This window comes from Simochromis diagramma, unplaced genomic scaffold (assembly GCF_900408965.1).
Source record: "Simochromis diagramma unplaced genomic scaffold, fSimDia1.1 OVJJ01000646.1, whole genome shotgun sequence".
In the NCBI taxonomy this organism is placed as follows: Eukaryota; Metazoa; Chordata; class Actinopteri; order Cichliformes; family Cichlidae; genus Simochromis; species Simochromis diagramma.
In genome coordinates this window covers 7,602,476-7,629,775 of record NW_024387279.1, presented here as the reverse complement: position 1 = coordinate 7,629,775, position 27,300 = coordinate 7,602,476, and the positions used below count along the sequence as shown (strand labels likewise).

The 27,300-nt window shown below is 41.5% G+C and overlaps 1 protein-coding gene across 6 annotated transcripts in view; it reads left to right on the top strand.

Annotated features, from left to right (window-relative positions):
- The first annotated feature begins 233 nt into the window (after positions 1-233).
- The window catches only part of LOC120715823 (chemokine-like protein TAFA-1), a 118,050-nt gene continuing 90,983 nt past the window's right edge, over positions 234-27,300 (top strand). For 2 of the 6 annotated variants that reach the window (XM_040003033.1, XM_040003034.1), the window contains exons 1-3: positions 236-980; positions 2,998-3,134; positions 10,608-10,661. In XM_040003033.1, the coding sequence (XP_039858967.1) occupies positions 3,011-3,134; positions 10,608-10,661 (178 nt within the window). In that variant the 5' untranslated portion in view covers positions 236-980; positions 2,998-3,010. Of the gene's footprint in view, positions 981-2,997; positions 3,135-10,607; positions 10,662-27,300 lie in introns of all 6 variants that reach the window. The other 4 variants (XM_040003032.1, XM_040003035.1, XM_040003031.1 and 1 more) reach the window with 4 other exon arrangements.

The window sequence follows — 27,300 nt, the reverse complement described above, 5'->3', positions numbered from 1 at the left end:
CCCTGCCTTCTATTAAAAGTGCTGTGCTCGGAGCATTTCACTTTCACCGATAATTTGCTGGAGGGCGATGACTAAAACAGACGCACACTCCCTCTCTCCAACTCACACTCGCAGGCGTGCACGTGGACGCAAACAGATTCAAAGTGAGCTGAAGGCTACACTCGCACGTCTCCCAGTGCTCTGGATGGGAAGCCGGGACGTAAAGAGAGGTGGGTTAATAAAGCATGCCTCATTTGCCGATGAAGTCTTGATGCAGAAGTGGGTAGTCTTGCTTTAAGACGTGTGATCTGACTCTCTCAGCTCTCTCTCGCTCTCTCTCTCTTTCTCTCTCTCCCTTTCTTTCCAGCTGGGCTACATTGTAATACACACACACATGCACACTCACTCACATTCGCTCTGCCTGTCTGACACAGACTCTCTACTTAGAGCGCTGGAGAGAGGACTGAAGCTCACACTATCAGCACTGCTTCTCAATGGGGGGATGCAGCCAAGAGCAGACAGAGCAGTCATTCCACTGGAGCCTTCCGCTGCACGCGTGAGAAGGAGACGACAAGTGAGGAGGGTAAATTAGCTCCCTGTCAACAGAACATAGGAGTTTTACTGACGGAGAAGAGACACTGAAGGAAGGAGAGCACATCTTCACGAATGTGGCTGAGACAGCAGTGACATGATCAGCCTTCCATCCCTCAAATCCTGGCCAGTTTGTATCAAAGACCCCTGGGTGTTTTGCTTTTGGTGACTGTTTGTGTTGCCAAAGGATTTCAAAAAGAACCTGAGCAGCAGGGGTCCAAAAGGATATATAGAAAGGAAAGAACAGCCTTTTTAGCTCCCTTTTGTGCAGTGTTTGGCTTATCTGTTAGTGGAATTTCAGGCTGAAAACCCTGGCTCCCAAGTATGGATGGATTTAAGACTGAGGAGTGAGTCTGCTGGGCAGGCAGTGATTCTGACTGAACTCCTTTGCTTCTGAACGCAGCGCTCAGGTAAGGGCGTGGGGGGCTTGAATGGAGCACCTTTGGTGTTTGGGGATGGGGTAGGAGGTTCTGTTGATTTAATTCCCCACAGTATACTGCCTGCTGAAAAATGCATTTGGTTTATGTAAAGATATGCCGGAGTCCAAGTAGAAAAGCTTTTCTAGCCTCAAGAATACATTTGAACCAAGATGCTAAGTTTCCACCTATGTTTAGAATTAGAATGAATAGTTCCACATAGCAGTAGGTGACCTCCCCAGATAAACAGTACAGGAGTAGCAGCCTAAGCACTAAACAAATACAGTTCTTGGAAAGATGTGGGCTATTTACAAGCTAGCGGATAAGGGTGAGTGATTTCCTCCCGGTGTATTGCAATCAGGTAGACAGGTCTATGTGTTAGGGAGTCACTGCTTAAACTTGTCTCCGCAGCATTAAGACGAGCAGGCTCATAAAACCGCCTTACTTTGTTAAATCCACGCTGCACGCAGGTGCATCAGGAGGTTATGCGCCCGCAGGTGTGTCTGCTGCTTCTGCTCCGAACCGCGTTTAAAATCTCACGCTAGACTTACCTGTTACGCACAGATGAGCGGCCGCCTCTCTTTTAAGGCGATAAAACTGTGAGAGCCAAACCGGCTCTTGTGAATTATTTTGTTTCCCGCAAGGAAAACGAGATGCACGTGAGTTTTCCTGTCTGCTTTTCCTCAAAGCTGGTTGTGTGTGTTTTTATTTCTTAAGTTCCTTTACAATGATACTAATACTCCTCCTCCTTTCGATGATAAACTGTGTGTGTTCACATCATGTGATGTTTTTATTTTTTTGGTCAGAACGTGCACCCTCCAAGTCTGTGCAATAAACAGCAAAGCACACAAGCGCAATTTTTTGTTTGAATATATAATAAATGCAGCCCGACAGGAAGAACACGATGGGGTTTTTTTTCTTTTTCTTTTTTAAGGAAAATAAACCCACAGGACCCGTTCATATTTCCACAAAACCGGATTATGATGGATTTAGTGCAGGGGTGGGGATTTACAATGTGCTGTTAATAATTATATGCTTAATTTTCGCTGAATATTAAGCAGCCTCAATGTCACTGAGGGTAAAGAACACATGGGTAACATTTAATACCTTAATGGCTTTAATCTCAGATGTACATCAAACCACCCGGGGGAGGGGGTGGGGGGTTCTGCAAGTGTATTATTAGATCAGAACAGATCATTGGCACTTAATTTGGAAAACTGGAGCATTTAGATTTTCCTTTATTGGCAGGTTTAGTGTTGGTAAAGAGTGTAAAAGGACAGGTAGAATCAAACACTACTAAATTCATAGTTACATTAGAGTCATGACATCACTTCAGAACATGTGATTTGTCATTTGGCTGAATACACTAAATGTGCTCCTCAGCCTTATATGTACTAATTCTAAACACACTAAGACACATTTCTTGGTTGGGGGGGGGGATGCTGTGGAGAGAGGCCCTAATAACACCTGGAAAGGAGAAGAGCCTCATTATTCAATAAGGGCTAAGGCGTGTCTCCATATGCTGGCCCTCACCAGCCATTAGGCAGTCGCTGCACAAATCTGCAAGAAGGCTGCCTGTGCTTAGAAACACAGTCTTGCTGTTGTTTTTAATAACTCTGGTTTTCCTAAAAGGGGTGAATCATTCTTACAGTCTAAAAAAAATTGGAGGCAGGGTGTGGTTTTTTTTTTTTTTGTGTTTCTTTGCTCTCCTTTTTGTGGTGTAATATTAGCATGTTAAAGTTTGTGTTTGACCGCTGGGATTTCCCTCAAAGCCCCTTTGTCGTCTTTTTCTTCCCATTAGCTGTGTTACTTTGAAAAAAAAAAAAACAAAGAACAGGTGACAGTATTCGACGCGGTGGTCTTGATGTGTGTGGTTGATGTCCGCATTGTTTGTCTTTTTGGCACATGAAATAAACACAGTGTGTGTTGTAAATATATATGGAGACATGCTGTAATACAACTCTGCCCCTGTCCCCCTGTTGTTTCTCCCCCGCGGCGTGCCATCCTGCAGACTCGGCCTTACCATGTCCTGGTTGTTGGCCATGTGGATTAGCCTCGGCTTCCTGCTGCTGTGCCAGGCAACTCTCTACCAGACCATCCAACAGCACCATGTGGCCCGGCCTGGTCGTACTGACATTCTCACCCTGGGTACGTGTCCCTCTTTGTCAGATTTCAGCTTCATAGCACCCTGTTACAGTGAAACATGGTGCCCTCTCCATGGGGCAGCAGTTGTCAGCTTTGGCTGTTTAAAAGGCAACAGCGAGACACTGCTGCAGTATGTCAGGATGATTTGCCACGGTACTGTACAAGATGATTCACTGTGCTCGCAGTCATACAAGATAAGCAAAGACAGCTACCTCTAATCATGCGTTACCCTAGGTTAATTTAATCAAACCTACCCATATACATTTTTTGCAACCTATTGGAGAAATATGGCTGCTACGCCCCATCTCTGTGTGTAGACCTCAACGAGGACGACGTCCTTTCAGCACTCCGAGTTAGCTAGTGGAACGATGATTCACAGTCGCGATGTGGAATTCTTGACTACTGCAGCGTGAATCTTGCTGGCACACTGTTACGAATAGGCCAAGCTGTAGAGAGAAATCCCCATTACTGTGCTGGTAGCCAGGGGAGCTTTGATCACTGCGGCTTAGATAGAAATGACAATTATGTTCCCCTCTTTTGCACTGGAAACATTTGGCAATTAAGCCCGATGCCTTGCTGCACTGTAAGGGCAAAAGGGGAGGTAGACACAGAGGTGGCTCTAATTCACTGATTACGGAGAAGCTTACCAGAATCGCTTATAGTGTATGTAGAACTGTTACACGGGAGGCGAAGGTTTTTAGAGCAAAGCAAGTGCTTTCCTTAAGCTTCTAACAATAAGTGCGACTTCTGTGCTGAACTCTTGTGCGGAGCGGAGCTTTCTGTGGATGCCAAGCGGCTGTTAAACATTGATGCTATCTTCTGCTTGGTTCCCTTTTGTGTGTGTTGCATTGCCAGGCAAAAAGACAGTAATTGAAGCACAGCAAGTGGAAAAAAAAAAATCCAGCATTGAATTCTCTATGCTTGTGTTGAACATTGGTGGCTTTAAGCAGCATGTCAGAGAGCTGGCGTACTTTTTTCTGTGGAATAGCTGACACATGAAAATCCCAGCTATGATAGATAGAAAGTTCTCAAAGTATCCCAGCCCCGTTAATTGGAACAAGACAGTAAGGGATGAGCAATAGAGAGCTCAGAATGAATTTTTTAAAGGCTGCCTTCATTTTTTTTTTTTTTACCCCCCTTTCCCTTCTCCTCCTCCTCCCTTTTTTTTTGGGTTTGACTGGTTGGCAAGTCAAGCTTGGTGCCAAAGATGTACAAGGAAGTGCATGGCTCAGTAAATGTCTTTTTTGAATAATGCAGTGATCCCAAAGGGGCTGAGGGGGGGGAAAGTAGTGGTTGGCCTCCACACCCTTCCTTGTACATTTAGAAGAGGCATCCAACCACAAGATGGTGATAGGGAAGGGTTTTTCCTGTCTGACAGATCAACTCATGCATTTACTGCACCGAGGAGGGTACAGGGATGTAAATGAAGTCTCGTCTTTAAGGCCATTATGCTGTGGCCTTTCCTCATGGGTCCTGTGGGGATACTGGAGCTGTGTTTTTGGGTGCATTTCAGTAGCAAGTTTCAAACACAGAGATGGGTGATTGACCCAGATTTAATTCATGTTACTGGGGTGTTTCTGGTTGGGACACTCAATTTTGAATAACATCTCTGGGATTCTCACTGAGACGGGTGCATTGAGTAATTTCTAGAAAACTTTAAAACTTAACAAACAGAGACAAATAGACAAGTGCAGAACAATGCACTTATAATCTTAGTCTGCCAATGTATTATGAAGTTTTACAGTCCTAATCAGCAGACTTCCAAGCAGGCATTGTTCTATCACATCTGACTGCTCACAGAATGCATCCCCTCCAGCTGCTGTTCTCTGACTGGACAATTTACTGTATATCATGTTTTTTGGTTGTTTTTTTTTTTTTTTTTTTAGAGGATTAAGCTGACATCAGTCTTACTCATCCGTGAAGTGGCGTTAACCGATCTAACCAGAACTCCTCTCTCAGAATTGGAATGCTATGATGAATATTTGAATTAGAATTGATTTTATAATTTGAGAAGCTCTCTGGTTTCATTGAGGCCAGAACCCTCAGATATAAATAGATATGGCTATGTAGGACGTGGCAAGAAAGAGATGTCTTGCCTTGAAAAATCCATTGGCTTTCACGCTCTGCTGTTTTCCATAAGCGGATGTTTCTGTGTTTCTAAAGAATGATATCATGTGCTCCATGGTCCTACTGCAAGTTAAGTTTCAGTAGAGCTTTCCTCATGAAGCACTGAAACATATTTTGTGAATAGAATTATAATGTTACATTAGACTAACATGCTTTATGTTTGCTATTAAGTCACAATTTTTAAAAGATACATTTCATTGAGATGATGATGCTGAAATTGGAGGTTGGTACCTTTAAAGAAAACATGCCCTGAAATTACTTTGTGTGGCTCTGTGAATGCAGCTTGGCAGACTGCCTGAGAAACTGAGTGGTACAAAAGCTAACAAACAAAAAACCCACAGCGAAGGGGCTGTGTGGGTATATATATGAGGAGGGGAAGTGAAGGTCATGTTATCTTCCAGCCTGTTGAAGCAGCTAACAGTTTTTGAGAAATCAGCTTCTCTGCCTCCTGCAACAGTAACTCACAGCACACGTTAAAATAAGGCACCACAGATTGGGCGAAGATTTCACATTGCACTTGTTTGTTTATTTATTTCTCCAAACGTTTCAGTGACAAATCGCCATAGACACGGCTGATGCTGCGATTGAGTAACGAGTTGCCCGACTGCTTCGTCACCTGCTCGGGAAGCGCGGCGCCGCACTCTCCCGCGAGCCTGCGCTTCACAGAGCCTCCCGCGTGTCCTGCTCGTGCGGCTGAAGATTGATGGTGCCCTGATTCTGGGAAGCCAATTCTGGTCTCTCAAGAAATAATCCACTACATTGACAGATGAGCTGAATGTGACATGACACACACAAGCCTGGCTATGCACTCTCCCCACCTGCCAGCACAGTGAGCACAAGTTCTCACTGCCAAGAGTGCTGCTGCACAAACCAGGCCACTCTTGATAAATAGTACTGGTTTTCAGTGTAACCAATTTGCATTTACATTGTCAGTGCATTTGCTGGCAGAAGTTAATGGAGAATTTGTGCCTCCTAATGATAAAATGAAACACGCTCCCTAATGCGTTGTCTGATAAGAGTTTTGTCATTAAGTTATACTTAGCAGGTGCTCTACCTATTTACCCTTGCTGCATGCATGAAGTCAGCGTACAGTTTATAATATATCAATACCAAGAGGGGCAGTCTTGATATAACAGCACCTTAGCCGCTGCTTTGTTTTATTATTTATTATTATTTAAGAGAGACTTGGATCTAATAGAGCAGGTGCAGCTGTAAAACTAACTAGGCTGTTACACCCTGACAGGATCCGGTTTTATTCTCCAAATTCCTCGTCAGCCGCAGCGCTGCGGTGTATCTGCATTGTTACAGAACTGCACTTGTCCTAATTAAGTTATCTGGTGTTCGTCAGAGAAAAAAACAATTTGAATATGAAATCAACTGTGAGTGTCAGCTGTAAATGCACTGATTTAAAAAAAAAAAAAAGTTTATTTATTTTATTTTTTTCAAGGACGTGAAACATGTTACACGTAAAAACACAAAAGGGGGCTATGATCTAACTGAAAAGGCTGATAAATAATGCAGTGGTGCTGCTGTTATGTTTTTATCCATTGATCTGAAATGGACTGTAAAGTCTAATCCCAGATGATTGGAATGCATTTTAATGAGCTCATTGTTCAATGTGGCATAATGCTCTGTCGCTGTAGAAGTTTTCTTTGAGGTGGAAAATAAAACCCCTCCACGTAATTACTTTGATTAGCCAAGATGCATCACATGGTCAAGTAAGGGCAACAGCATAACCGTAAGCAGGGATGTTGGTTAAATTAGGCAGCATGTCTCCAGCTCTGAGAACACATCCTGTCAAAACACCACAGAGCTTAACTCTAACTTTATGTAACAGTGAGCTGTATGGAGTTTTCTAGGGAGATAAAAAACAGACGGGATACAGGGTGTTAAACCTAAACTATGAAACTGATTTAGGAAAGCTGCCAGATTGGTAAATGAGGATAGCACTGACATCTGGAAGCTGTACATATACACAGTATGAACTGATTTTTTATTATTTTTTTACTTCAGAAGATATACGATTTCTCTTGCAGCACTTTGGAACTCTAAGAAATTAACTTCACAGATTTAAGAACTAAACGCACACACAGTTTTTTTTTTTTTTTTTTTTAAAAACTTGGAACTCATTTCCATAGTTGTCACACTCCTCATTACAATAGCTCCGAGTTAGCGACGCGAACAGGCGGAGGAACGCACAGTGGCAATCTCGTCACTTTGGTGCTTTTGAACAGCCGATCCATCCGTGCTACCCACAGGAAGGTAGGAGCGCATAGGCTGCGTTCTTGTCATCGAATCAGCTTTATTTGCATCCTCATTAGACGATGGGGACTAATTAGTGTGAGAATTTATGGCAAAAGAAAATTCAATGTAATTACAGTCACTTGAATGGATGATGCCTTAATCTTATTTTTGCAAAGTGGATGAAAAGGATTTTTTTTTTATCTGCTTGGCAGCGTTGGTGCATTGGTGAATATTGAAATACAACGTAGTACAGTACAAGACACACACACACATTTAAATCAATAATATGCAAGGTTCTGGTATGACCTCTGAATAAGCTCAGTTTTCTTGTTTGTTAAGTTTTATCTGTTATCTTTTTTTTGTAAATGAAGTCAGTGTGTGTGTCTTTTTTAAAATAGCATTTTTTTCCCAAAAAAAGAAAAAAAAGAACCAAAATGTAACTACCGGGTGATGAAAATCATAAATTACATATCACACAAATTCAATTAGAACCATTCGTTTTGCGAACATGACATCTACAAATCCGGCCTTTTGCCAACAAAGGAAGTGAAATCCTATAATCTACCTCCACATGGGATTATAATTGCTTTGAAAATGGCAGGCTTAGGTGGAGCGCTCATCAGCGCTATGTGATCACTCACATTTTATCACACAGCATGCCCTTCAAGGTAATGAAAGCAACCTTTCTAAAAAACTAGGCAATAACTGCCTGATCATTTAGGTGCCGAGCAGCACTCTCTTCACACCAGTCACCCCCACCACCACCGCCGCTGCCACCACCGACTCTTCATCCTCTTGCCGCCCATTCCCCAGCCCACCCCTCCTTCATCTCCTCGTCTCTATCGGCCCTTCAGACGATTTGTCATGGATCAGATGAGACAATTTGTCATGGATTAGTGCACTTAAATGTCTGTGTGATAGTGGAAGCAGTCACTGGAAAAGCTTAGGAATCCTATTACACTGCGTTTTATGGCCGGCAAGAGGGGAGAAAGGACTGTAGGTTGAACTGGTGCTTTCTATCGCCTGTGCACCATTTCTTGACTTTTTTTCTCCCCTCCACACATAATCAGATATTCACTTAGAGGTGAGCTTCACTAATGTGTCAAACTGGAAAAGTAGATGAGCTTCTCTGTGTTCTTTCCTGACTAACCACTTCTAAAACGACCAAATCTCAGGTAACTGTCAAACTTTATTATTTTTTTTGCACAGTACAGTCGCATTGTCTACTGATAAATGTGTCACTAGCTGTGACTTTATTGAAAACGCCACTTGTGTCTGTTAATGAATGAATGAATGAAGATTCACTGCTTCATGTGCCCCCTCGACAAACGTAGTCCGATTCACCTGTGACTGTTCTGCCGTGTCATTGGGATTTATTTACTCAGCGAGCGGTCTTTTTCCATCTGAAGCCTTTAACTGCATGTGCTCGGGAGTATTTTTCACAATCCTGGAGTGATTAGATGGTAGATTAGATCCTGTTCTTTTCTGATGTTAGATAATTGTGACACACTGAGTGAGCAGGTGCTATCGAGCATGGGTGGCTCACTTCACCAATTATTTTTAAGAATGTGAAGAGCATTAAAATAGACAGGTCTCACATCGCCCAGCTGTCTAGCAGCATACCGAGATACACATCTGTGTCTTATTATCCCATGTTTATCTCAGAGTAGTCCAGTTACATGTAGCACATCCATTCTATTTATATAAAGCATATAGTTACTATATCATACATCACTGCCATCTTTATTCATACAGTAGCTACGTGCGGCTTCCCGATTGCCTCCGGGCTCCTCGAGCCCTTCAGTAGCATCTCACTGAAGTGAAATGGGTTGCTTATGCTAATGGAGCAAAAAGACACAATGCCAGGTAATTGTGATGCAAAAGAGCTACTCCGCCGCATCAGTTAAAACCACTGCAGGGGACAAATGTTACTCATTCAGTGTTTTGTTTGCAGAGGTCTCACTTTGCCCGAGCAACTCATTTATCCAGTGGCAGTCAAATTAGGTTTGTCTTAACCGTGCTACAGGTCTTCTTCTGGTAAGCCATTCCAGTGAGGCTTTTAAATCGCACATTGCTTTGTACATGTCGTTGTCGTCACTGTCCGGCAAATGTGAACAGACAGCAAACTGAATCTAAAGACGAGTTTCATTCTGTCATGATGTCATCATCACTGTTTTAGCAATGAACTTGAAGCTCATGCAAAGGAAAGGGCCATTTTACTGATTCGTCCCACCCCCTCAGTTTCCCCTCTGATGGTTTGCAGTGTACACAGATAAAAACATTGCGTCTAGTCTGAAGTAATCAATTCTGTTTTCGTTTTATTGAGCGAGCAGCGGTGAGGGAGTTTACCTTTTGAGTGTCTTAAGTAGTTATACTTAAAAATCTTCCTTTAAAGCACATCATGAAAGGCAATGTGAGAATTATTACACAACTTCTGCAGTTTCTTGGTGCTCAATAAAGATTTGTAGGCTCTTTTATCCTATTTTTCCATTTGACAGCATGCAACTTTATTTTAATATATAAACTCAGTAGACACTTCATTAGGTACACCTAATAAAAGTTGCTGGATCCACTTTTGCCTTCAGAGCTGCTTTAATTCTGTGTAGGATCAATTCAACAAAATGCTGGAAACATGGTCTATTTGGATTTTTGACATGATAGCATCAAAGAGTTGCTGCAGATTTGTCAGCTGCACATCCATGATATGAATCTCCCATTTCACCAAAGGAGCTCTATTGGATTGAGATCTGGTGACTGTGGATGCCATTTAAGTACAGTGAACTCAATGTCATGTTCAACAAACCAGTTCGAGATGATTTGAGCTTTGTGACACGGTGCTTTATCCTGCTGGACGCAGCCTTTTGAAAATGGGTACACTGTGGTCATAAAGAGATGGACATGGTCAACAACAAGACTCAGGTAGGCTGTGGCGTTTAAGCGATGGGGAGTTGGTCCCAAGGGGCTCAACGTGTGTCAAGAAAATAATATCCCCTGTACCATTACACAGTAATGCCAAGAGCACCAGCCTGAACCTTTGATACGAGGATCTCTGGTTTCTTTTTATTTATGCCATAGTCTGACGCTGCTATCTGAATGTCTCAACAGAAATCAAAAGTCATCAGACCTGGCAACATTTTTCCAGTCTCCTGTCCAATTTTGGTGAGTCAGTGTAAATTGTTACCACAGTTTCTAAACCTAAGTCTGCTGCTGTAGCCCTTCTGCTTCAAGGTCCGATGCTAACTGGGTAAAAAGAAAGGTTGACAGGTTGTACTTTCTGAGATGCTTTTCTCCGTACATTGAATTCAATTCAATTCAATTTTACTTATATAGCGCCAAATCACAACATAAGTCGCCTCAAGGCGCTTCATAGATACAGAGAAAAACCCAACAATCATATGACCCCCTATGAGCAAGCACTTTGGCAACAGTGGGAAGGAAAAACTCCCTTTTAACAGGAAGAAACCTCCGGCAGAACCAGGCTCAGGGAGGGGCGGCCATCTGCTGCGACCGGTTGGGGTGAGAGAAGGAAGACAGCAGTGGCGGCTCCTGAAAAAAATCTCAGGGGGGGCAATTTTTATGATATCGACTAAAATGACCCATTTAATGAGTACATCAAACAAACACAATTTTAATTTGTTGCTAGGTGATTAACTCATACAGTGATACCTCATGCCCACTAGATGGCAACACACAACAGAAAGCTTTCCTCTAGCTACATAAGTTACAGGTAGAAAGCGAAAGAAATTAGCATCCAGTAGCCTTTAAGCAAAAATGAATGTGTCCACTTACTCATTACTTAGGCTACATCAATCCAATGTTGTGTGGTGTAATCAAGCAACAATATAAAGCCGGCTGCATCATATAAATCAATATGCACAGCCTGTCAGCCACGACTTGCGCTGGAACCAACTCCGACAAAAAGTCCTGTTGTATGCTTTTGACTTCTCCTTCGTTGCCTGGGTTAGTTGAATTTCGGGCTTGTCAGGTCCCAACTCTTTAACTTGCAGTTTTTCTGCCATTGTCCTTCTGGCAAAAGGGTAGGTTAGAAGCGATCTAACCGAATTTGGGGGAGGCTGTGCCTCAACCGTTAACAATACCGCTGCCATCGTCTCTCTCTGACCTTATAGCTCACTTAGGCTACTGACTGAGGTAAAATTCTAGAACAGCAAATCTTCGCGCGTTTTCTGCAGGGGCGCAATTTTAAGCGCCCCCAAACCATTTAATTCAGCGACGCTGATAGGTCAAATATTTATTATTTTCCCCTGGCAACCATTTAATGATAGGCTATTTCGCTGCATATCAAGGGCGCTTTGACGAGCGCCCCAGAAGAAGAAAAACACCGTTTGTTGGTTGAACTTTAATGAGTCAGCTGGTGAAAATGTTAAAATACGCCTGGCTGTATATGGGCACACACATAGTAAAACTATCATTGATGAATTTTTTAAAAATATATATTTTTACTCCTCCACATTTGGGGGGGCGGAGCCCGAGCGCCCCCTATGGGCCAGCCGCCACTGGAAGACAGGATAAAAAACATTGGTTCTAACAAGCGGTTTTTTGAGTTAACCTTGCCTTTCTGTCAGTTCAAAACAGTCTGTTCATTCTCATCTATGGTATGTGTGTATAATATGCATTGCAACTGAAATTTCTAAGTTCTAATAATGCTGTTTCTGCATCAGGAAATGGCTTAACTACTGTATGCTACTTTCTCTGCACCAGTAAACAAACAAACAAACAATGTTTGCTACCAGCTAGTGAATGTAGTGAAGGAATTGCCTGCTAAAAATAAGATATCTTCTTCAGATATTAGAGGAGACCAAAACATAATGAATATTGGACTTCAAGTGGACACGAACACCACTCTGAATGAAACCTATCTTGTTGCCTTTTATATGCACACCTTACTTCTAAACACTCATGCCATATTCATATTTAGACCTTCTGTGTTTCAAAAATTGCTTTCACACTTCTAATAACATGAAATTTCAGTTGCATATTTGTTGCCAGGGAGACTCCATTTTTCAGTCCAGTCCAGTCATTCGAGCCCTGACTGTGGGACAAAAATGGATTATGGGGTTTGGAATTATGGAAACAGAAATCTCTTGCTTGAATATGTCCCCACTTGTCAAACGAATGATTGAAAGTCTGTCTAAATTTTCCACCCGGGATGCTCTGTCAGCATTAGCTGAGGTCTATTTGTCTTGTCTGATGTGTCTGGATGAATCTATGCGACTGCTGGGCCGAGGCACCACCGTATTGTCTTATCACAGCTTTATCTGACAGCAGACGCTCTAATAATGGAAGTTAGGTTGAGATGTCACAGCTAACTATTTATCACCGCTGTACAGAGTAAGACACATGAGATGGACACAGCCAAATGCTTGTATAAACAGACAGGAAATCATATTTTAATCTGCTCCCGCCACCATGTTTTAGAGTTTTCTCGTTATTTTGCATCTCGTATTAATATGCCAGTCACTCATACTGTACACAGTAACAATGGTGACAGACTGCTGAAAAAGAAGGAGGAGAATTAGTGTCCATGGGCCCTGTAGTGTATCTTCATTTGCCACAGTATCTGCAGCACATGTCAGGTTCACTGAACATGGCTCAATACCCCAGTGCCTTTTGGCCAGGAGAGCCAGAGAATGAAGGATGAGGTGGCAATTGCATGTGTCTGTCTCTAGCCTAATGACCCAGCGGAGCTGCGCATCTCACTCGCTGCCTCATTCTTTTCTTCTGTGCCCTTTCTCTTTCTCTTGCCCCGGACATCCTGTTTTTATTTATTTGCCTGATCTCTTATTATTCTTATGCACATTAGTCTTATTTGTACAGACGCAGGCTCCCCTATATGTCAGTTTCATTTGAGGTGTTAGTAAAAAACAAAGAAGAAACAAAAAAGCTGTGCTTAGCTCCAATTATCTTAAAATTTGCAGTGTGCGTTTGCAAGGAAATAATATTTAGAACCTCAGGCAACCAGGCAGGCTGTGTAGGATTTTTCTCCTCCTCGTCTCACATCCCAGAGGTTTAAGTGGTTTGAGGAACTGAGCTTTTTCCAACAAAAAGACCTTTTGACCTGCTTTCTGTAAGTTCTGTGAGTTGAGTTTAAATGAGAATTAATGCCTGCTCCGAGGAACTTTTTCAGCCTTCTCCCAAAAGGCATCAACAAAAGTATGAGGTTGCCGTACATGTGTATAAAAGAAGAGTGTTATTGGAACCGAGCTAATAGAACGGAATACCTTTGCATGCTCTCTTTGATCATAACATCTTTTTCCCATCCTTGTGGATTTCAGCCCTCTCCGAGGCATACACCGCGAGGCACACATGCATGCTAAATAAAGAGAGCTGGAACAGTACCGATGCAAAACAGTTTCCCTCACCTCATCTTTTATGATAATACAATTTTTTTTCCCTCCGTGTCCTTGTGGAGTCCACATCAAGGCCTGTGAGCTTAAGCTCCTTCGTGAAAGACAAACAAAAACGTCAACTGTTATGCTGCAGATGAGTTTTTGTGGGATATTCAAGCTAAGATCGGGTTCAAAGTTATTTCCTCGCTTATATCTACACAGAGGATGCACGTCTGTATTAAGGATTTAGTGCACAGGTATACTGTGCAGGTCAATGTATAGACCTAAGGTTAATGACAAAAAACAATGTAGCGGCTGTATTAGATACTCTGGTTTGATGCAGTTAATGCTCTACCCGATTCATGCTGTATACACGATTTCCTTTGACAAGCTAACTGCTGCGTTATTTCTCCCAAGTCATTTTGTATTTCAGCCATTTATGTCCCACATTTGTGTATATGTGGGTGACTTGGCATAAGCATGCAATGAAAATTCTACTCATAGCTGAGCCAATGTGCTCCGCTCTTGTCAAGAAAAAAAAGGGCTTTAGTTTCACTCTCAGCAGATCCAAAGAATCACCGTATCTGTGTAGTGTTTTGCTGAACAGAGAAGGAGAACCTCTGGCTAACATACTGTATTTTACCTTTTAGTGTTACATTCCACCTCTTCCCTCGTCTTACTGGGTACAGCCCTTGCATAGAGCTACGCTCATATCTCAAAACAACTCCCCCTCTTCTCTGGGGTGCAATCAAAGCATCGGTTTTTGATTTAGCTGAATAAAATACAGAAAATGTTTTGTGATACAGTCAGTGGACTGAAAAGAACTTGTCTGGCTTGATGCTGCATTTTCCTTTTTTTTTTTTTTTTTTTTTTGGGCAGAATGCATGTCAGGCAGAGAGCTGGCAGAAAGGGATAAAACTAGCCTATTCAATCACTATCTTAAGCCGTTTTCACACACGAAAGAGAGAATCAAGCCTGGGCTTTGTCCGAAATTGCCCTTTCTCAGATGTAGCACGCAACAGGAGAGTCTCTGTGTCAGATACGTTCATACTGGAAAACCACTGTTTGGTTTAAGCCAAGGGGTAGAGCCTGGGTAGAGCCTGGGTAGAGCGTGAAAGAGGCAGAACCAGGCGGCAACCTCTGGGGCTTAAAAAGGAAGCCATGGCCAGTTGAAAAGCTCCAAAAGCAAGTTGGTCTCCATATGGTTATGTTAAAATGCACAACTTTAAAGCAGAAATGAAAAGTTTACTCCCCAGTTTAAAAATGCATTTGGTTTCTATTGCTAATTTTGTAGCTTCACATCAATTTAAATAGTGTTAAGGGTTAAATATATGTTTTACTAGGGCTGTGCACACCTGTATTGATATTTTGAGAGTGACACATGCAGCTGTAGCCAGTAGCTGTCTGCTAGATGGCACTCAGCTAATTTCCATCCCTATGCTGGAACCATGTTTGTGATCTTAGTGCCTTTTGAAGCATTTTAATGCAATTATCTAAAAACGATTTTATTGTGCAAATGCAAGTTGTTTAAATCTTGTTTACAGTGTATTTATTCTAAAAAAGTGTAAGTCGTACTAAACCTTTGATAGGCAAACGTGTGGAAGGACCATGAACCTAAGCAACACTTCTGTGCATTATTCTTCCATCTGGCTGTATATTGGATAAGTTCACATCTTGTTCACGTTTCTTTGCATGACTGAGAATAACCTTAGTATGAAACATGGCTTAAGCAGGGGATGCTGCTTTTAACAGTTTGTTGGGGTGGTGATGAGCTGTGCACGTGCTGGCAGCCAGTCACGCCAGACTGTGTCTCTGTGCAGCAGAATGTTGCTATAGTGATGTTATTACAATTTTGGATGTTTCACATGAGAGGGCAGACAGCGTTTTTTTTTTTTTTTTTTTTTTTTTTCTAAACTGTTCAGCAAATGAGAAATGTCACCCAAAGCATCAGCGAGGGCAGGATTAAGGGAGTACAAATCCAAAGAGCTATAACTATTTGTTACACTGGCATAATGCAGTTGGTGGTATATACCAAAGGGTAGACGAGTAAATGCTAAAAGTGCGGCGGTAAAGACATACTTAGTGAAGGCAAAGGAAAGGAAATGTGTGAAAGGAAGCCTCCGAACAAGGAATTAGTTGGTTGAGATGGAAACAGAAAATATATTTGTTCCATTCAGCACCCTTTGACTTGCAACAAGGCTTCACAACCTTGAACCTTCTGTTTGTTAGTGCCCTAGTCTGATGGTATCTAGGTGTTAAGATGTGTGTCATACAGCTTCCAGCTCTATCAAATGCTGTTACCTTTTGTGACTCACAGGAATTTTCAGTGTTATACACCTTTAAAAAAAATAAAAAGAACTTGTTTTCATTGCTATGGTAATCATCAACGCGCAAGCTGTATTTGAATGGGGTTTTTGTGTTTGTTTGTTTTGATTTTTTAAATATGTGAATGTGAGAGTGTCTCTCTGTGTTAGCCCTGTGACCAGCTGATGACATGTCCAGGATGTACCCTGCTTCTGGCCTGATGATACCTGAGACAGACTCCAGCTGTTCTGTGACCGTGAAATGGATAAGCAGAAGAAGATGGATGGTTATTACAAACACCCCATGAACTAGGAAATACTAATCCAATGTTCATTATTTATTATGCATCATTATTTTTTATTTAATTATTACTCTAAGACAGATGTTGGCTAACATTACCATTCAGGTACAGTCGCATATAACCAGTTAGGTTAGCTTAGGTGTAATCATATCTTGTTTTGCACAGTAAAGTTTGAGAAGTTAGTTTTCCTAGCTTTCTACCCACAGTCCCAGAACTGTGAAAACATTCAGTCTTATTTGTATTTTTTTTAAATTTTGTGTTTGCTTGCTTTTATATTTTAAATTTAAGATGAATTGCACTATATGGACAAAAGTATTAATTCATTTAATTTCAGTTCCACTTAATTTATATAGAGTCAAATCACAGCAACAGCATCTCCAGGTGCTTTATATTGTAAGGTAAAGACCGTACAATAATGCAGAGAAAACTACAACAATTAGACATACACAATCACTTGGTGACAGTGGGAAGGAAAAACTGTCACGGCTGAGAAGCTGGTGTGTTTGTGGTGTGGACCCAAAAAGCAGACATGGAAGAGAGGAAACTAAGTATTACAAAAAGTGAGCCATTTATTAGGTTGAATACCGAAACAGAAAAACAACGCAAGGTGAACAAAGGTGAAACTAAACTAAAACCTCAACTGGGATAAGCTAACACTAACATGAAAACTTGAACATGAATCAGAACAGGTACATGCAAAAACTATGGCGAGAGACCTGAACATGAACTTGAAAATAATTAAAATAATTAAAATAACTAAGTACATGAATCTTGACAAAACAGACGACCCGACACTGAATAGAGGAAGACAGGACTTGAGGGAAATGAGAAGACCTGGGGGAAAACAGCTGACACAAATGAACCTGAACGACACAGCGAAAGTACAACTAGACACACTGAACATGGAACACCAGGCCCTTCAAAGTAAAACAGGAAACATAACAGAACGTAGACAAGACAACACAAGCTTGACAATGTTAACACAGAAATGACACATGACAGACTGCACAGGGGACAGGAAAAGACTCATGAGTCAGGAGCTATAGAAGAAACATAAACTAGACTAAAACTCAACTAAGACCCTAACTAAATAACAAATCAAGCACGTAACATTATTGCAATGTAACATATGAAAATCAAAAATACAAAATAAACTCAAAATGCTTTTTAAATTAGCGTTAATCTTTTAATTTAATGCATATTGCATTAAGCAAAAATTAAATTATATGCAACGGTCTTTGACTTAAAGTTGAAATTGTTTAACATTTAAACCTATTTTCTGCGTATTCCAGCATGTAAAATAAAATAATGTTTTGTGTTTACACTCACTCTTTGTAAACGGATGCAAGTAAAGCACAGCAAAGAATAAATAAAATCAAAGACGAAGAAGAAGAAGAAGTTTTCTTCCCACGCTAATGCTTTTGTCACTTCTTACAGAATAAAACTTGAAGTTATGTAAGTACTTCCAAGCTTTAAACGCTGCATGGTCCTACTGTCTCCCGAACTCCATATTATCCATTGCTGATCTACACACGTCTGGTGCTGCTACGGACGTCACACACGCCTACACCATTGTCATGTGACACTCTCACAAACAAAAACACGCAGCATGCTTACGGGAAAGTGTGCTAGTAATCTATGATCCAGTCAATTCTGCAAATAGTTGAACCTATAAAAACATGAAAAATAGTATTTTATTGAGATTCTTTACTAGACACAAATAAAACACTAGGAGGAATAGTGGAGAGATTAACACCAAACAAATTCTTCTTTACCAAATTTCCCCTTGTGGGACAATTAAGGGATTATTCTATTCTATTCTATTCTATTCTAAAGAAATAAAATGTAAAGAATTAAAAGAAAATAAATCTATTGGTCAATAGAGAAATGTAACAACCTTAATCATTTAAAGCAGATGCACATTTTAAGTTTCTAGCTCCAAAGTGTGTGTGATAAATGTATCACCTACCTGTAGGAAAAACACACGTGGAATTAACTTGAGTCCCACTTCAGCACTGAATCAATGAGGGGAGATTTTGTGGATCTGGAGGAGATGAAAGCTCTACAGTTGAACCTATCAGATGTTATTCAATGACAGCAACGGAAAGTAAGGGGACCTCTTTCATTCTTTCAACTGTGCTAATGTTAGCGATACTGATGGCATTCACAATGGAATACAAGTTTCTACTTAGGAATCGCAAGCTTTTGTGAACACACCTACAACTTGAATGTGATAGGGAATGATTGCAGACTGCCCCTTGAGGTGCCACAGCTCTCTGCCAGGACTCTTAAACTACATGGGAGAGCTGCAATAAAACCACCTATAGAATCATTTATATGTAAGAGCCTTAAAGTAGGAATGTGGCTTTCATGTGTACTCGACATGTGAAAGATAGAAATCAAAATAAGAGGCAGGAGTTGTAGGTTTAATATTTATAACAGTGTGAAACATTTAGGAAGCACGAGGGAATGACTCAGTAATTGTGTTAAATTCTTATTGCTACCTAGGCAGAATGCTTTCCCTCATGCTTTGAGGTTGGATACAAGAGTGAATTAAAATTCATGTGGATGTGCGGCTCTTGTTCACCAGTGCCAGCTAGAGGAGGCAACGATGTATTTTAACAGAAAATTCTGACAGTCAATTTCACGTCCCTATCCAAAGATTACACTACCATCGATCATCATTTACCACTTACCTGTTACACGTCATTTGCCACAAGATCCCAGTTGCCATCTTAAATCCGTTTCCTCTGGACATTTGCATGGCTGAACTCACCTCTTTGTGTTCGCCTGTGTTTGTTTGTGAGAGAGAGCTGGATAAGAAAATGAGCTTATGTGTATGCAAAAGAACAAGGTAGGATGCGTCTGGCTGAGCCAGCAAACCAGCTTGCTGTAGCACTCTTGCTGAACCCCAGCCAGACAGATGGCATCCATTTGATCAGGGAGATACTGTAATGGTGGGCCAGGAGCAGCTAAGAGAGGTTGTTATAGGGTCTTCACGAGCAGGCCACACTCCCCATCTGCCAGACAGTGAAGATTTTAACCTTTTTTAAAAGCATTCCTTATTTTGCCCTGCCGCTTCACTGATGGGTTTGCTGAGGAGCCAGATCATTGTCTCAGAGCATATAAATGCATATTCATTTCATATGAACAGACCTGTACACATGGATAGGTGTAGGTGTTTTTAAATGTTTTGTTTTTGCTTTTTCCCATTTAAAGAGAAAATTCACCAGTATAGCCACAGTTGTAATTGCTAAATTACTTTTAAAGAAAGTATGAAGTTTCCTGTCAAAGTAAGATGTCGGCGTTGGGCAGCTTTATAAAGCAAGCTTTCTTTGGCAGTTTACCCACCACTCCCCACACACACACACACACACACACACACACACACACACACACACACACACACACACACACACACACCGGAGGTAAGTAATTATTTATAAAAAACAAAAAACACTATGCACTTAAAAAGAAATCACATTAATTGCAGCAACTTTTGTTGTTTCTTTCTACGCTGTTATTATGTGATATGAGATGAAAGGCAGCATCTTAAGCACACTGCATTTAATTTTTTATCATTAAGGCTCTAATGCTCTTCTCTTCTCCCAAGGTATTTGTGACAGGGCAGAAATATTTTCAGGATCACATCTGCCCCCTTATCTTGTCACAATTGCAAATTCATTTTTTAAAAGGTTAGACGTTAATAGCAAGAATCCCCGCCTCCCCACTCCTCCTCCTCTCACCCGCCTCTCAGAATCAGGATTACACATTTCACCCTGAGCAATAGACAGAAACTAATCCAAGGTCCATGTGAGATTCAAGTCCAGTGCCCGCCATGTGGCTGACAGTTTTGCAAGACCAACTTTTGATATTGGGCGTTTAACAGGCTACAGTAAATATCCAGCTTCAGTTAGGCACTAAGCCCTGCACAGATGTACCCACCCACACACTTGCTTATTGCACTATCTGCGTGCTTAAATAAAGGCACAGAACCACACAAACATACAAAAATATGCTCAAACCATCTCCTACCACACACACACAAACCCAAAACAGATGTTTCATCGTAATCCCGATGAAAAACTATATTGTGGGACTTTGAGTACTGCAAAATGTTAAATAGCGAGACATGCACTAGGCCTATCACAGTAAGTGTGATAAGTGTCCCATTAAGTTCCCTATGGCCTGCACATTCTCTCTGAATCAGTAGATCCTAAGTGGAGAGATTAATATTTAATACCACTGGCAGAGTGCTACAGACACTTCCTGGATGACTGCATGAAACTTGCAGTAGGTTTGACGGTATCAAACTAACCCTTTGACTTTCATTTTGCAAGAATTTGTTTATTCAAAGCTTGAGATAAATTAATAATCAAAATTGCTGCAGTGCTTTGCCAGTTCATGACTGCACACACATTCCAGTACTTATGGTATTCACAATGACATGTCCGGCGCTAAATACATTTGTGCTCAGGGTGGTACAAAATGAGGCTCCAAATGCAGACGTGAGAAACTAAGTACAAAACTAAAGACAAGCTTCACACACAAAGCTGATCGAGTGAGAAAGACATGTTTGAGACAAACGGCATGATGGCACGGGGAGGAAAGCCAAAAAGCACAGGTGTGGAGCACATGGTATACACACAGACAGTGTAGAGAGTCTGACAATGACAGAGGGAAACACTGAATCATATATGTTCAGGGGTAATTGGGAAGGAAGATACAAGTGGAAATGATCAAGGAATCGCAGGTGGGAAGGACAACAAGAAAACCTGCACGAGAAGAGCAATTAAAACAGAACTGAGACACAAAGCAGACATGGAGAAAAAAGTGAGCGTTAAAAAACAGGAACCAAAGCTCTAATACTTACAACAATTGCCAACACTTTAGGCCAGTTTCAAAACAAACACTCAACTCAGACATGAATAGAAGTTCAGTAGGGCTGTGCTGATAGGGAATATTACCAATGATGGAAATGTGTATAAAAACAGTTTAAAACATTTTTTTTTTCTTCAATTAAGTCTTTTTCATTAGGGTAGAAATAGAATAGAAAACCACATGAACATTGTTGGCACTTTTCCACTGGCAGCTTTCCTTTTTTTTTTGCAATCTTAATAATTGAAGCAGTATCAAATACACCCTCGGTGTTTAAATATGTGTAACTACTGTTCACTCTGTTTAAATGAAACTGAGACAGGACTGCACTTTTAAGAGCCAGGAGGGAATTTGCTCAGCCTTTATCACACGTATCCAATTCATTAGCAGCTCACACTTTTTTACATGGAGGGATCGCAGTTTTTTAGATCTGAATTTTACCATCAAGACTTTACCCTTACTAATAAAATACCAAAATGCAATAATGCGGCGCACTGAACCAAAAGATCTGTTGAGTCACTTATGGCCAGTTTTCAAGTCTGTGTGTGTGTGTGTGTGTGTGTGTGTGTGTGTGTGTGTGTGTGGTTTTTGTTTTGTTTTGTTTTTGTGTCGAACGTTTGCATTACATTGTTGTGGGGATGCTTGCATTTCGTGTGGTAAACCAAACTCTCTTCTTTTTTGCCGCTCACCCCCATATTTATGCTTTGAGCAGCATGTAACACTTCCATATCAAAAAGGGATTAAAGTGTCAAGCACTTTTCCATTCTTGATTTTTAGATTAAAAGCTGTTCACAGGATGTACACGCCTCTATTAGCGTAACGACTCGAATTTTGTCGAGTGTGCTTTGTCTCCTCTGCAAATAGAAAGCTCCCTGCACAAGCCTTTTATAGCGTAGAGTAGATGTCAGTCAATATACAGCAATAGAAGTCATGTTTTCTGCTGTGAATACAGCCGTAAGCGCTGGGCTAGGGAACTGTATGTGTGTTTGAAACAGGAGCGAACACTGGGCCAGCATTATTCACAGAGTTGCACAAACGATTGGGGAGTGGGGGCTGTCAGCCTGTGTGTTTAGGCCGCCCATTCACACCAGTTTGCTGGTCTAAATCCAATTCATCAGCTCTTAATGGACTGCACAAATTGTCTCTCTAGGATCTTAACTCAAGGAGTGGATGGACTAAGCGGGGCTAGAGTAGAAACATGCGGCGCACAGCACAGGAGCACAGAGACTGTGCAGCAGATCGTTAACATGTGAGAACATCAAAGTTTGCATGTTTTTATGTCAATTAAAATGTATATTTCCCTAAAGAAAGAAGGGCACCTCCGTTAGATTTAGGCTTCTAAATCAGATGGGATTCTGGGGAAAGTCTTCAAATCACTCTTATTTGCTAAACAAGTAGCGTTGCTGGTTTAGTATGAGCTTTCATGTTGGTGCCAGAGGTGTGTCTGCATTGTTCTCCTCGTCTGATTCTGTGCATTTGGCCCATTTTTGCATTGTTCCAACACTTTGTGAGAGTCTTGCAAATGTGGTGTTTGAGAAGCTGGACGTCACTGCGCACATTTTCCGCGCACATGCAACTGAAATTATAGGTGCGTTTGTGAATCTCTCAAAGACCAATTTTCAGCGGCCAGAGGCTTCATCTGTGAGTGTTGCGTTGGACATTTGAGAGCTGTCCTTTCTCCTGAAATCCTTTTGCTCCTCCTCCACTTCCTGCATTTTTAACATGATCACAAGGGCTCAAGAGCAGCGGCAGCAACAACACTGGTAAATTGTCACTCATTTAGTCTGGGGCAGCAGCACTTATTGGGCACTCTTTCAGCTCCATCAGATCTTTGATCCCATTTGTGAATGATGTGTGTTTATGTCTGCGTGTATCGGTACATGCCAGCAAATAAACTGCTTCTCACAAAGACAATCCAGGAGTCCCTTGAAAGATGCATATCGAAGCTTTTAAACAGGACCATTTACTTTGGACTCTTTCACCCCCACAGTCTTTCTTTCACTCTTTTTTTTTTTGTTTTAACTTTTTTGTTTCACAGTACGGTTTGCAGGCACTCTCGCCAGCTGTCAAATTACCATCCCCTCGCTACAGCCGATTACTTAGTACACTTTAGGAAGAAGGCTAACACAGGTGGTAGGCCATCGCGCTTGCTCGTGCTTTCCCGTGTGCATTTTAAACAGAAAGGAGAGTGGGAGAGAATGAACCCATCTGCACCAAAATGACTCATCGGTCCCTTTCAAAATCCAGATTTCAGCACCTTTCACAGCTCAACTTCCTCTAATATTGGATGCAAAGCGTAGCTCGTACGTTCCACACTTACACGTTCACTGTTTTAGGAACTTAATATGAAGCATCAGCAATACTGAAACATATTGTAGGATGACTGAAAGTATCCGAGTATCTTTTTTTTAAACAATGACGCAGACACATATGATTATATCCTAGCAGAGTTCTGTCAGTAGCAAGGAAATAAAAGCCTAGTCATTAAAATTAAACTCATATATCATTTGTGATTTCATCTTTCTTGTGCAGGCACTTTCCAGCCATAAGTATTTCTCTATTTTGTTGCTGCTTGATTCGCGAATCCGATGTTTTCCGCCACCATCGCTGGATTATTGTGTGCTTCTGTGTTTATCTCTGGTGTTACTTTTTGTCATTGGTGTAGTATTTTCTACAAGCTTGCCTGTGTGTGCCCTTTTAATATTCAGTGTGATATGTGTTTTAAGCCATGTGCATTACAGTTTTAAAACCCCCATTTAAAAACGTATATTAGCATGGATGCAGACCACAAAGGTAGAATTAGCCTATATGTGGGAGTTCTTCTCTTAAAGTGACGGGATGAGTGACTCTTATCCTTACTCTTCTCTTCTCTGCGCTCTTGCATGCAGCTCTCCTGACCTTACTTCACACGCTGCTTGGCAGGAACACTTTAAGTTTTCGCTCCATCCATCAGAATACTCTCTCTCCCTCTCTCACACCTTTGTGTTCTTCATCCCTGACATAACTAGGGGGTGGGGGGAGATACTTCATGATTTTTTAATATCTACCACATCTTGGGCCTCCATGGTCACGTGTTTTGTGTGATCAATGTCTCCCAGACTCTACATCACCCTTTAATCAGGATATCATCTCCCCACTCGAGGGGTTGCTGAGACAGGTGTTCTTTCTTCTTTTTCACTTTCCCTCTATCACCTTTTGTCTTGCACTTTTCTCTGCACCTTTCGCTTTCCCTGAAGTGTGAGCGTGTTATTTAAGCTATCCCAGCGAGAGATTTCCCCGGGCCAAAAGGGAGAGAGAGAGCAAAGCGCAAGGTGTGAAAAAAGATAGCTTTGACTCAGAGGTCAGTGAGGCGATGCAGGGTGGAGGGTTATCCCCGGGCAATGCAAACAAATTGAGCACAGCAAATCATTTGCAAAAAATATAGATCTTTTTGCCAAATCACAGCTTTCTGTTTTACCCCTGCGGATGTGTTTTTCATTCTGATATCCACCCTGACACAGAATCTAACACCTGTGAAAAAGGCATATGGCTTGGGATGCTAAAGTCAAAGACACAAGCATGATATTTTAGCTTATGTTCACACTATGCTGCTATGACACTTCATTTAGAGGTGCAAGGCTGTCATATTAGCTTTTCACTAGCAATTCAGCGGGACAGAAAACAAACAACACTAAAAGGCCTTTGTACATTTTTGGCTTCTTGTTTCTCCTGACGTGGTCGCTTTGAGCTAAACGCTGTGATTTTTAAGGCTCAGAGTGCACACAGTATTGTCTGTGAGGTCTTTTCCAGGTATCTTGGAGCTTTATTGTGTGTTGGATTAAAAATGGTCACCAGATCAGACGGATGCCGGAGCCAGGCCTGAACCCACACTGCAAGGGTCATGGTTCACTCTATTATTCATTAGCCTCTGTGCTAAAGCTGGGGAATGTTAGGACAGAAATAAGAAGGAGAGAAACAGAGAAATGTATTTTGAAAGGAGTTCCCCTGTCTGTACTCGCACTCCCACTGAGACTGCTGCCAAAAGTTGCTCTTCTCTGCTCTCAGAGCTCCATCTCTCCTGTGGTTAAGAAACAAAGGATGGGGGCAAAATAAATGAAGGACCAACAGGAAAAAAAGAGACTGCTAAAGCACTTTCCTCTTGTCTAGCCACTAGCTAAAAGACCCATAGTCTTTATTAAATTGAGATATATATTCAACTGAGATATGAATCCAAACTAAAAAGATGTCTTTAATGTCTCCAAATCTGACACCTACTATGCCACCTTGATGACTGCAGGTTGACCACTGGCCAAGATGAGAAGAGTTTCCAGGAGTAGAAACAAATTTCCTTGGAACTGTGCTCCCCTGAAATACAAGTCGTCCCCTATCACAAGCAGCAGCAGTACCATACCAGCCATGGGGTCATCTCACAACTTAAAAAAAGCTTGTACCCAAAGAAAGAAGTGAAAACACGTTTTTTCCTTCCAATCTCCAAACCCAAAGATGGAGTGAACGCAGAAGAACGTCACACTTTCCAGTCCATGCAGGTCCCAAGCTCTTGTTGCACTTTTTTTCAGCACTCTGTTTTGTTCTCCCTGTGGAGCATACACTGTTCCGGCTTGTTTTGTTTTTTTTTTCTTCCTATGTCGGCTCAGGCTTAGCAACGGCCATCAGTAAAGATATCAATGAACAATGACCTGCACTATCCAGCCTCTCTAGAAATCCTGATGTCCTGGCTTCCCAGGGGAAAGTTTCAGGAAAGAGAGTGGAAATCTATAACTGAACACATATCACTTTCTTTCCCCCAGCTGACCGCGCTCTCTTTCCTATCCCATCAACACACAGACACACACTTACCTCTGCAGAACAATGAGAGGATTCTGTGATCCCCATTGTACAAAAAAAGAACTTTTTATTATTTTTTTTAATAGCAGCATACAGTATCAGCAGAATTACTTCGGCTTGGATTCAACACTGCAGCAGCCTTGCTAGAGTGTGTCAAGCCCAGAGGGGTTTATAGCTTTGATCTAACGCACAATACCCTGTGAGTGAGGGGGGAAATTGTGCATACATGCACACACACCCATACACAAATTAGCGCATTGCTCCCTCTCAATTCTCATATAAACACATATACCTTCATACACACAAAAGCTATCACACAGAAAAACACACATACACATGCACACGCACACACAAATCCCCTTTGATATAGTTCCAGGCTTTTAGTGGATGATTAGGCGAGGCGACCGAACTAAGGTCTAGAGTGATAGGAGGAAGCAGGAGCCTGCTGCTCTTTAGTTAGAGGAAACCAATACTCTGTCTGTAGATAGAGGGGTAATTATGCTCAAGGGTTGAGGAGAGAGAGGGCTGAGCATTTTGGAGGAGGAACCAATGAGAGGAGGAGGACAGGGTTGAGGAAGACTTTGCTGGAGGGTTGATTTCAGATGTGCTTACCGCGTCACCCTCACAGACAGCAATTAAAAATTCTCCAGAGGAATTTTAGTCTGTGTTTATTGTTAGCGTGTCTGTGTGTGTGCATGTGTTGCATATGTGCATTATGGTGAAGGGTGCGGTTGTGCGTGGTTTTTATCTAGTGCTGCATAAATGCAGTCGAGACTGTGACACGTGCATATATGTGTGTTAGAGGGCAAACTCCTGTTTCCACTCAAACACTTGGTGGTCTAAGAGACGTAAAATATTAATGCGCTTCTTCTCTTAATGATTCATAAATTTTATTCCAATACTTGCACTCTGCTTCTCCTCTTGGCTTGGTTAAGCAGGGAAATATATATATATAAGAGTGAGTAAGAGACAAGTGTGGAGTGAAGTCTGGAGAATGCAGTGAAAATGAAGTTTTTCCTCCCTCATCCCACACTTCAGCATGCTGCATGCAAGTGCTAAGGGATCATAATGTCAGTAAATAGTATTCATAAACAAATGCTTTCCAAGGGGATGTGTTTATGCATTCATAGCAACACCGAACTGT